Source organism: Pseudophryne corroboree, chromosome 11 (assembly GCF_028390025.1).
Source record: "Pseudophryne corroboree isolate aPseCor3 chromosome 11, aPseCor3.hap2, whole genome shotgun sequence".
Classification (NCBI taxonomy): domain Eukaryota; kingdom Metazoa; phylum Chordata; class Amphibia; order Anura; family Myobatrachidae; genus Pseudophryne; species Pseudophryne corroboree.
Genome location: NC_086454.1, coordinates 318,830,875 through 318,843,065, shown reverse-complemented (window position 1 = coordinate 318,843,065; position 12,191 = coordinate 318,830,875). Strand labels below are relative to the sequence as shown.

General features: G+C 46.4%; 1 protein-coding gene across 2 annotated transcripts in view; it reads right to left on the bottom strand.

Annotated features, from left to right (window-relative positions):
* Positions 1–12,191, bottom strand: part of FBXO31 (F-box protein 31) — a 49,111-nt gene that overhangs the window by 13,991 nt on the left and 22,929 nt on the right. Inside the window, exons 3-7 of one of the 2 annotated variants that reach the window (XM_063945674.1) lie at positions 11,341–11,427; positions 6,812–6,888; positions 2,255–2,422; positions 773–847; positions 579–688 (exon numbers count right to left, since the gene is read on the bottom strand). In XM_063945674.1, the coding sequence (XP_063801744.1) occupies positions 579–688; positions 773–847; positions 2,255–2,422; positions 6,812–6,888; positions 11,341–11,427 (517 nt within the window). The remainder of the gene's footprint in view (positions 1–578; positions 689–772; positions 848–2,254; positions 2,423–6,811; positions 6,889–11,340; positions 11,428–12,191) is intronic. The other variant, XM_063945675.1, reaches the window with a different exon arrangement.

The following is a 12,191-nucleotide window of genomic DNA, read 5'->3' as shown; positions in this document are numbered from 1 at the left end:
CCTCAAACCTCCCTATAATCATCCCCAGAAGAGGGGCTAGGGGCATAACAGCATAGTGGATTTACTGCTTACTATTCCCATGGACATTTATAGCAAGGGAACTCTAGAATATTACAGCTCGCCAGCCATTTGTAAGGTGACAGCTTGAATAACTAGCGCAGGCGTTCCTTTTCGGCATTGTAGCTAACCATCTGCCGTGTCTACAGATTAATGCCATCCAATATTAGATTTTAGTATTGTGAAGCCTAAGTACTACAAAGATAATTAATAAGTACCTGTATACAGCATGCTGTCTGCCTCAACCCTATACAAAGGGATATTCTATTTAAAAGCTACTCAGGTGGATGGGGCTGCTCTGAATTACTTTGACAATGTGAAAGCCAAGGGAGTATTTAAATGACAGTCTTCTAGGTAACAGAGGTTAGTGCATTCAATCACAAGCACAGTGATATCACTGCGTGTAAGGCAGGAAATAACACCGCAATCTTGTCTAGTGCATTTGAACAAAGTTTTATCATTTAAAGACAGACAAATTAAACAGAAAACATTATCTCCATATTTAGTGCGGTCGTCCTTACTCATACTGGCAGATATAGATGAATTTCATCAGGATTAACTCCTGCATGTGTTCATGGAAAATATCATCCAGTGTTCGGCCCAGGTCATCTCGCAGCCACGTCCGGAATTCCTGCATTCAGAGCACATTACCCTTATTACATTAGCAGGCAGGGACGAGTCTGAAGCAGCTCCTTGAAGCACAGATGTCTCCTACCTCTTGTCTTCCTCCGGACATTCGGTGGTAATCCGTCTGCAGGCATTTGGTACAGAACTGGTCCTTCTTCTCCATCTGCAAGGACACCGGGAATTAGTAAACAACCCCAGGCAATAACGTAATATGTGCTTTATGTCCAGGCAGATGAGACAGAACATCAGGAGTACTGTCTCCGGATCACTGTCACTAATGTCCTTAGGGGTCTATTTACTAAGCCTTGGATGGAGACTAACTGGCCAGAGATAAAATACCAGCCAATCAGCTCCTGTCATTTTTTTGAACCCAGCCTGTGAAACGGCAGTTAGGAGCTAATTGGCTGGTACTTTATCTCCGGCCACGTTGTCTCCATCCAAGGCTTTAGTAAATAGACCCCTAAAGGCCCATACACATTAGACGATGTCGCTCTGTGAGCGACATCGTCTAACGTCTCCCCCTCCCGGGCCGGCCGGTCGGCGGCCGCCTGTACGCACTGAGCGATATGACCGCTCATATCGCTCAGTGACGTCACGCCCCCGCCAGCCCTGCATGAAGGTCGTGGACGACAGTCCACATCCTTCATGCATGCCCTACCGACAGCGACGATCGTTGCCGACCCGCGGGGCCGCGCATCGGTCGTCGCTGGCGGCATACACACTTAACGATATCATGAGCGACGTCGCTCAAGGAGGGGGAAAATGAGCGACGTCGCTCATTATATCGTTAAGTGTGTATGGACCTTAAGTCTACTCTACACCACATTAATTGGCGTCTTGTCTGCCATGCTGAATCTCTGTTTCAGTGTGTGTGTGTGTGTGTGTGTGTGTGTGTGTGTGTGTGTGTGTGTGTGTGTGTGTGTGTGTGTTGGGGTGTGTGGGTGTGTGTTGGGGGGTGGGGTTCAAATGTGTGACACAACTGCCCAAGAAATGTACAAATATATGAATATGAATGAACCGAGAAGGTCCATCTGACATATAACTCATCGTACATCCAAAAGAACACAGACTCTACCGAATCTTTGTTTCATTCTCAGACGTATTTGCCATATAGACAAATTACGTTGATGTCTAGCACAGCAACGTTACGGAGCACAAATATGGGTGGATGTCATGGTGTTTATAGGTTTTCTGTATCAATCATATATTTCTCCCTGTAGAACTACTGGAAGAGGGGGTGTAGGATAAAGCAGGATAGAGGAATATGAGCAGTGGGTAATTTAGGGTGCATCCTACGTCTAGGGTGACTGCAGTCCCGATTTATTCTTAATTTTATCCATGAGGAGAGAGGCTTCGAGCAGAACGATTGACAGGTGACAGCGGCTATCACAGGACGCTCTTCTCCACGTATAAACTTAATGATTTCATTTAGACACCGGCTTGCAGAACACTGTTGTACAGAGGCGGTTTTTGGTTTGTTTGATGAGGTGGTAGATAGTGGTAGGGTTACTCTAAATGAGTAGGATTGGTAAAGTTACCCTGTAATTTATCTTAATTTCAGCCTACATACCTGGATCTGGCCATTGTGGGGGCCCTTTGGCCCATACATGCATTCTACGGTAGCAGATTTCTTCTCCATTAGGTGGATACGGAACACGGGCTTCAGCCTCATTGGCTCATCGACGTGGGGGTCATGAGGAGGTAGGTACATCCAGCCAATAATGAAAAAACCATCTACCTGTACAAAAAAAAAAAGAGATAACAAGCAGTTATATTCCGCTCCTTATCCTCGGTGGCCACTGGCCACATAGTATCCGCTGTCCAACACATACAGTACAAGGACAAGAGTAGTCCAACTCTTGGCACAGATGCTGAGATCCTATCACTGGGGCTGAGCGACAGGTCACTGACCAATATGGCACAGGTGGGTGGCCAACCTTGTCTACATCCAGTCATGCCATTCTAACAGCATTGGAACCTGTTAATATGGAGGCACGATGATCAGACACAGAGGCCGATAGCAGCAATAGTCTTCCAACCACATTTCCCAACAAGCTGCATAACACTACAAGCCCTTTAGATGGGTCGATTATTGTGTTCTGCAAGCAGTTAGGGGTCACACACCCGAATTGGCCTGACTTCTGCTGCACAGTGGCCAGCATTACAAACCACAAACAAATTGTCACAGATGGATGTCCAATTAGATGTGTTGTCAAAGTCCAGAAGTACACTGGTCAATCAAACAGTTTTATTCTAGAAAGTACACTGGTCAATCAAACAGTTTTATTCTAGAACGTACACTGGTCAATCAAACAGTTTTATTCTAGAACGTACCTTCCTTAAATTGGATCTTTCAATCATTTATTTCCGTAGAAATAATTTCTATGGGTTATGTATATAATGGGGGTGCGGACTGACAGAAGTGACCTCAATTTCCAATGAGATAACCGTGACCATCCCCACATAATACTATGCAACAGCTTAAAATGTTTTAAAATAAAATAACTTTTTGATCCTTAACATTTAACTTAACATCAATGGTGAATGAAAACAATGAGTTTTATTTACAATTTGGTATGTAATAACGCCATTTTAACACGGTTTTGGCGGTACAGCAGGATTATGCAACAGTTTATGAGTCCTATGAATAAATGTCAGAATTCAGTCAAGTGTAGTGTATTAATTCTGCTGTTCTGCGTCTGTTTTTTTTTACCAGCAGAATTCAATTAAACCACGACAGATGTATTAGAAAACAATGAACATGTGCGGAATCTTGGCGTTGTCCTGGATGGTGGCCTGACACTTAAACATCAGATATCAGCCACAATCAAATCCTCATTCTTTCATCTGAGGAACATATCCAGAATCAAGCACTTAATTCCCTCAGAAGATCTGCCTAAAGTCATACATGCATTTGTATCATCACGCCTAGACTGCTGTAATGCCCTCTACCTTGGTCTCCCAGAAAAAGACCTGCACCGCTTGCAGATGATACAAAATGCATTTGCCAGGCTGTTAACCAACCAGCCCCATAACACCCATCCTCTACACCATCTACTGGCTGCCTGTAAGACGGAGAATCGTTTTCACAATTGTTTTACTGACTTTCAAAGCCCTACATGACCAGGGGCCAAAAGCTTCTGACTCCATACTGCCCCACTCGCTTACTGCGATCTGTAGATGAAGGAGTTTTAGCAGTACCTAGAATCTCCCGTAATTCATTTGAGGGTCGAGCTTTTCGCCATGTGGCTCTGACTCTATAAAACTCACTTCCCCGCACAGTGCGAGAGGTCCCCACTATACAATCCTTCAAAAACAGACTCAAGACTTTCCTGTTTACTTCAGCATTCGCATAATGTCCTTTCAGTATCTCCAAGCTCAGGGTATTTTCTGAAAAGCTTTTCAGTACTTAATTGTTTCTGTACTGTTTTATGTTCATTCTAAGTCCTATTGGAGACAGAGCGCTATATAAATAAATGGCAGGGGGGAGGCAGTGGGTGACAGGGAAAGGGTGACAGGGGGAGGCAGTGGGTGACAGGGGTACAAGCACAATGTCCTGTGTGGTGCTGAAATCAGGGGCCATGTAAATGGGTGGGGGCAGAAACACAGTGACCTCTGCTCTGTCTGTGACAGGGGTCACCACCGCCTTGTGCTCTCCTCAGTTTGGCAATGCCAGTTAAACCGATTGTGAGCTGCCTTTAATTCACAGAAGTGAATACAAATTTTTACTGCTATCTGTTAATTAGAGGCAGTATGTGGCTGTGATAGGTGCTCAAAATGGGCCCCTTAGTCCTCAGGGGCCCCGATGCAATGCACCTGCTGCACCAATGGTAGTTCCGCCCCTGTAGAACATGATGGTTGGAGACTAGAATGAAGCTGGGACAGTAATCTGGGGGCAGCATGAAAATGCTGAACTGTTTCGGACTTGGGATGACACAGATTTTGCAGCACTCTTCTAGAAGGCTCCGGATAGCAATGACATCCTCTATTACTCAGCAGTCTGGTCCTGCTTGGCAGCTTCTCAGCTGTAATGTAATGTGAAGTACAGCTGCAAGGTACAATATTAGGCACATCATTTTACTCTGCAGTTACTGGACACATTACTCAAGCTGAAAGAGCAAAAGGTACTACATTATGGCAGTGAATAATATCATACTCTGCATTCTGAATCCCCAAAGAATCCAACGTGCAGCGCGGAGACTGCAGGGGACAGATTCCTTTGCCGCAGTTACCTGCAAAATGCAGCTTTGCTTTTGTCAATGTCTGGTAGCTGTTTGGGAATGCTGCATGTTATTTAAATATTAAATATATATTTTATCATACTAGTACCAGCTTGTTATCTTCTATAGATGTGTTACTCCCAGCCTTCTCCTCCACACCCGAACCACCAGGGGTGTAAGACTGTTTTAAATGGGAGGGGGGGGGGGGGGGGGGGGGGAGATTTAATCCAATTTTTGTGCCCCTGGAGGCAGAGCCACTGGAAGGAGGCGGATGCCACTGGGGAGAAGGAGGCCTGGAGTGCAAGCCCAGGGGTGGAGGAGCTGCAATGGGGGGAGGAAGACTGTGGGACCGCAGCAGCTGTGCTGCAAGCTAGCTGGCTGCCTGGGAGCATGAAAAGGCTGCCACTGCTCTGTCGGTTCCGGTATGAATGGTCAACCATGTTATGGTCGACAGTCATTAGGTTGACCACTATTGGTCGACATTGGCATGGTCGACATGGACAAATGGTCGACACATGAAAATGGTCGACGCGTGAAAAGGTCAACATGAGGTTTTTTTTTTTTGGGGTGTCGTTTTCTGCGTAAAGTGACGGGGAACCCCAATTAGTACACCGTGTCCCCTCGCATGGCTCGCGCTTCGGGCAAGGTGCCTCGCTCCACTGCCGCTGCGCTCGGCACAGGTTACCGTTCCCAATCGTAGTCCACGTGGATCATAAAGTATGGAAAAGTTCCACAAAAGAAAGAAAAATGTGTAGAACTCATGTCGACATTTTCATGTGTCGACCATGTCTCCATGTCGGTCATGTCAATGTCGACCAATAGTGGTCGACCTAATGACTGTCGACCATAACATGGTCGACCATCCAAACGGATACCGCTCTGTCCCTCCCTGCACTGCATGGAAGGTGTAATGTGCGGTCTTTCACCTGACCAGACATCGCTCCTCTTGTACATCGGCGCCTCTCACATGTTTGGGGGGGCAGGCATGCTGCCCCTTTACCACCCCCCCGTTCCGACGCCTCTGCCAACAACATTGCTTTGTGGCACCACTGCCCTGCACAACTGTAGCTAGAGTTACTTTACTTTCTTATGAGACATTAATTTTAGGGGAAGTGGGCAGGGCCATCTTAACGTACTGGCACACTGGCCAGCTGCCCAGGGCTCTATGATCCTACGGGCCTCCAGAGCTTCTGAGAAGATAGTTAGAGCTTGCTGCCTGGCCGCTCTGACTGTGCGCCGGGAAGCATCTTTCTCTTCCTGCCTCCCAGCCTGCAGACAGTGAATGGCTGTCAGCATGCTGATTGGTGGATAGCTGGAACTATCCACCAATCAGAGTGCTGACAGCCATTCACTGTATGGAAGTATGTGGAGAGATGGTGTAGGACCACAGGAAGGCTAAATTATGATTTAAAAAAAAAATGGTTCCCCTGAATGGGTGGGTAGGGGCCGCAGTGCATTGTTTTGCCCAGGGTCTGCAATGCTGGGTGGTAGATAATGGGGAGTAGGAAGGAGCAGGGAGCTGCAAGCTGTGGATAAATAAGCAATCTGTCTCCCACAGAAATACCCTTACCCAGATATAGAACAGATCTCCACGCTGTGCCCTAACAGGAAGAAGCAAAGGTAAATTGGAGACTAGGTTGATAGAAGAGATGCCCCACCGCAGAGGGGTCAGAAGACACAGCAAGGGTCTCCTCATTAAGTATGGTGTTCAAGGCAAATTTGCATCCTGCTCAAAGCTTTAAAACAATTCTGAAAAGCTTACACGCTAAACAGACTGTAACATATAAAACTCGGGAGATATATTCCCTCATACATACAGGATATATATGCCCTCATACAGTATTTAAACTACAATCCTCCTGGGTGGGTTACACGTGTGCCCATGCAAGCTAGGGCATATTACTCACCACTACATTGAGTAGTCCTCCGTAGGGGCCCAGATCTGGCTGCCACAGTCCCAGGATATTCCGATATTGGTGTAGTACTAAATTGAGACAGAGAAGACCATGGTGACAACATTAACCACAGACAATCACCCCCCAACACGGAGAATAAACCGTCACATCACTACAAAAGTAAAACACAAATGGGACCATTTCTCACTGGCAGCAAATCCAGCTCCCGGGCACAAAACTCGCATATGAAAGAAAGAACATTTTATGGTGCAGGTGGGAAATATAAAGTGTACAACCTGAAAACCGATTTCCTGTGCTGAGGGGTCCGGCCTAGCCCAGCCCCATGCAGTGTAATAGTTCAGCCGAACAGTACGTGTGTGGGCGGGAGCGGTCAATTTACCTACAATCAAAATCCTGACGGGCAAAATCCCGACAACCATTGACCGACGATCGACATCCCGACATGGTCAAAATACCATCATTTAAAATACCAACAAGGTCAAAATACCGACATTTAAAATATCGACAGGTCAAACAGTCGAAATTAGTTTTTCATTGAAACCGAATTGTTCATACTTTACCATCCCAGTAGACCTGGAGGGGGCATAAAATAGTGCGCGAGGCACCATGCCCGAAGCGCTCACCATGCAAGGGGACACGGTACACTTATACGGTGTCCATGTCGACATCTGTTGACATAAACACCAAAAACCCAATGAAAACCTTGTGTCGACTTTTTTTTAACTGTCGACATTTTAAATGTCGGTATATTGACCTTGTCGGTATTTTAAATGGCGGTATTTTGACCTTGTCGGGATTTTGACCGTCGGTCAATTGTTGCCGGAATTTTGACTGTAGGTATTTCATACTAACCGTGTGGGCATAATGCCCCAAGCACTTGCTCTGCATTTTCCCATGATAGTGCGGCATGGTTTAGTCAGCTACAAAGTCTACACCTGAGCAAAAATGAGCACACTGCTCTAAAGCTGCACCATAGTTTAAGGTTCAGGCATAGGTATCCTGCCCCCTACAGGAGAGAACACATCATAACACTGCATAAATAAAGAGATGTGTATTAATAAGCATTAGTGCCACTTACACAGAAAATAGATCACTAACAAGAGAAACCGAATACCGATTCCCTCAAGTGCAAGATAATTATAACATTAATCAGAGATATCCCGCATATTGGCCCTCATTCAGAGTTGTTCGCTCGATAGCTGCTTTTAGCAGCCGTGCAAACGCTAAGCCGCCGCCCTCTGGGAGTGTATCTTGGCTTAGCAGAAGTGCGAACGAAAGGATCGCACAGCGGCTACAAAATTATTTTGTGCAGCTTTGGAGTAGCTCCAGACCTACTCCTAGCTTGCAATCACTTCAGACTATTCAGTTCCTGTTTTGACGTCACGAACACGCCCTGCGTTGGGCCAGCCACGCCTACGTTTCACCAGCCACGCCTGCGTTTTTATCTGGCACGTCTGCGTTTTTTCACTCACTCCCTGAAAACGGTCAGTTGACACCCAGAAACAACCACTTCCTGTCAATCACTCTGCGGTCAGCAGTGCGACTAAAAAGCTTGATTGTGTGAAACTACATTGTTCGTTGTAAGAGTACGACGCGCGTGAGCATTGCGCCGCACACGCATGCGCAGAACTGCCGTTTTTTTGCCTGATCGCTGCGCTGCGAACGAAAGCAGCTAGAGATCAACTCGGAATGACCACCATAGACAGGGACACTATTCAGCTAATTGGTTCATTTCTGTTGCATTCAATTTCAAATCTAGTTTAGGCTTCAGTGGGGCAGCCCCACAATGGGCAAATTACCATAAGAATGGTACAACACTTGGCAGATTTCAGATTATAATTGTTGACTGTTCATAGAATAATTGTTAAACAAAACTTCAAACATAGTGGTCAGTTACATATAATTGGGAATGAAACAAAGCGGATCTGTGAAAATATGCTATTGCTGCAGTCATGGGTATCTGTATAGATCTGCTGACAGTGTCGGACTGGGGCATGAAGGGCCCACCGGGGGGGAGACACAGTGGTAGGGGCACATGTTTAGGGGTGTGGCCAGCCCCCACATTGCTTTAGCTAATCAATGGACAGTGCATAGACTGGGACCCTTGATAAATATAATGTGTATAGTAAATACTGCTAGCGCATGTATGATAATGTACCAGATTAATAGCACCGATGCATACCCTCCAACTGTACCTTTTTGGCAGGTACGGTACCTTTTTTTTATGGTCTGTACCGATTTTTGGCTCTCCACACTTCCATTAAAAGTATAGGAAAAGGGGCGTGGTTACTTACTTCAAGTGAACACCTGGAACCTGATCCCTAGATGAGGAGGTGGGGCCACCCAGGCAGTGGGGACCACCGGGGGTTTCTCAGGTATCCCTGTGAGACAGTCCAACCCTGTCTGCTGCTTGTGTATAAAGAAACTCCATCGGACCTGTGGTTGCTCAGTGTATTCACCGCAAGTAAGCCGCCAGAGTCTGCGTATGAAGACTGAGCCGCAGGCCGAGACTCCCCCCCCCTAAAAAAAACGGTCACAACACACCGGTGTTTGACTCACCACCCCTCAGTTACCTCCCACAAACACTCACTGACTGTCGTACTGCGTCTGCCCCCGCTAATCAACTGCCACACACTTGCAGCGCAACTCTGATGCATGCGCAGTTAAAAAAATAAAAAAATGCTCAACTGCACAAACATTGGCATTAAATTGGGCACTATACCAGTCCATCAGCATGGTTCCTGCGCTCCCTTTCTCAGAGCAACCATTGTATATTGGGAAAATACGCAGAATATATGTCCTGTCTGACTACACCAGAGGTTGGAAGCCTTCAGCTTCTTTGGAACGGCAGGGAACTTGACGCAACGTCGGCTGAACGCACTGGTCACACAATGATCACAAATTTAAAACTGGATAATATTTATTATTGTTATCGTAATTAACAAATAACAAGATCAATAAAAAATATTATGAAAGCAGAAAACGCACAACGAACTGATATCCAAATGAATTCATGCACTGTATGACTGGAATGCATTACAGTTTTTTATTCCGTATTAAAAAAATTGTAAAAACAAGGTCAGTGAACATATGACTAGACATTACATTGGGCAAATGAGGCCCTGATATGGACCCATTACCATTCCCTTTCCACAGTTTAGAGGGAATACTAAAACTGTGGCAGAGCATGCTGGGATGTGTGGTTTCACAACAGCCTGAGAGCCACAGGTTGGCCAGGCTTGCACTACACTACAGCAATGGGATTTTGCAGCTTCAATGTTACCTATTAATGTGAGGGGATAAATGGCCATCTTCATAATGAGTTGCTTTAAATAACAGAAATGTGCGGTTGTAAAATCTTTTGACCCCTGTGCTAAAAAAGACACACGCAGTGCAGAACTCTGAGGTAAATTCTCAGCAGTACAAACGTTATTTCAAGGCAACCCTTTACTGGCATATCACAGAGGCAGCCATTTCTAGGCTGAACCAATAATCCTGACCATGAAGCCTGTGAAGTTGTTGGAAAGGATTACATACTATTTACTGGCGGCCGGGATCCAAGCTGTCATCATCCCGACAGCGGGATCCCGGCCACCATTAGGCAGCGGGGCAAGAGCTAGAAAGCCCCTTGCAGGCTCGCTGCGGGCACGTTGGCTCGCAGCGCTTGCCACAGGTTCTATTCCCACTCTGGGTGTCCTGGACACCCATAGATTGAGAAAAGCCTGTGGCGCCGGGATTCTGGCGGCGGGATTTCACCGCCTGTCGGGATTCCACCATTGGCATTGTGACCGCTGGGATCCTGATAGGTGGTCTCGTGATTGCCTCCCGTGGGAAATTAGCGGCACCACAAAGGCATGAGGTGCCTCATACATCATGCCTCCAGTTCATAGTGAATTCATAGGCTAAATATCATCCGAGGCTACGAAATGGCTTCTTCTGCAGTAAACACAGAATGTGACGGCAGATAAGAAACACTTGACCCATCTAGTCTGCCCCCTTTTTTACCATACGTTTACCCCAAACCTTATTTGATCCTTATTTCTTTGTAAGGATATCCTTATATCTATCCCACCCATTTTAAATTGCTCTACTGTCTTAGCCTCTACCACCTCTGATGGGAGGCTATAAAAACGGTTTATATAGATATCTATCCATATATATAATTGCAATAATAAAAATACATCCTGCTGCCTGTAGACCATCCTAACGACATGGATAATATTGTACGGAGGATCAGGAGCGGGCTGTAAATAGGAAGGAACGATGCAATGGATGCAGCGTGACGGCCATGTACAGCTGTCAGTAGCGGGCCCAACGCAACCAACACGGTGACAGGCCCCCTGAGTTTCTCCCACTGTTGTCTTCACATAGGAGCTGTAGAACAATGTCAACTGTTGCAAAAGTGGCAGATTTGTTAGTTAGCAAATAGCGGCGCCATACAGTGGCAGGGTAAGGGTTAACACATTTGGCGCATCTCCGAGCGGCACACCAAGCACACACACACACGATCAGATACGTACAGGAGGTATACACATCTCTGTAATCCATGTGCTCATAGTCAGGGAGGATTTTCATAAAGCGGCCGGATTTCACCCGTGGATTTATACCTGAACAGACAATGCAAGTTAAGCAGCACATTACTCCAAAGGGGAGAAGGTACACTAAGGCAGCGATGGCTCCCTGTCCTGCTGTACATTGAGAATCCCTGCTATAAAACTGGGAAAATCAGTGTCTTAAGGGGAGATGTACTAAGCAGTGATAAAAGTGGAGAAGTGAGCCAGTGGAGAAATTGCCCAAGGCAACCTATCAGCATTGATGTAACATTTATAATGTGCATACTTTAAAAGTATTCAGAGCAGCTGATTGGTTGCCATGGGCAACTTCTCCACTGTCTCCCTTCTCCACTTTCATGCTTAGTAAATGTCCCCCTTAGTCACAGGGACGGATTGGGATGGAAAACCAGCCTGGGACATTTATGGAAGCAGCCCCAATGGGAGTGCGGTCTGATGAGGGGGTGGGGTCTGTTGAGGGGGGCGGGATCCCTCCTCATAGGGCCTGATTGTATGCAATTGCGGCCTTCCTTGCACCTTTTGCTGCGGTTGTGTCTGAGACCAGGGGCGAATTGGGAACTAAAAGTAGCCCTGTAAAATTTGGTAGAAGTAGCCTGACATGGGCAGCAGAAGAGGTATAACATACTGTATAGTCATGGCAGCATCACTGGATGGCAGGGTTGCTGTACTGCAGAGGTGGAATAACAGAATGAATAGGGAAATGCCGTATACTGAGTGCAGTGGGCTGCCTGTCATGTGGGGGGTGGGGTCACATGACAATAAGCAAAACAGAAAGATTACAGGAAGCCTACCGCCAAACA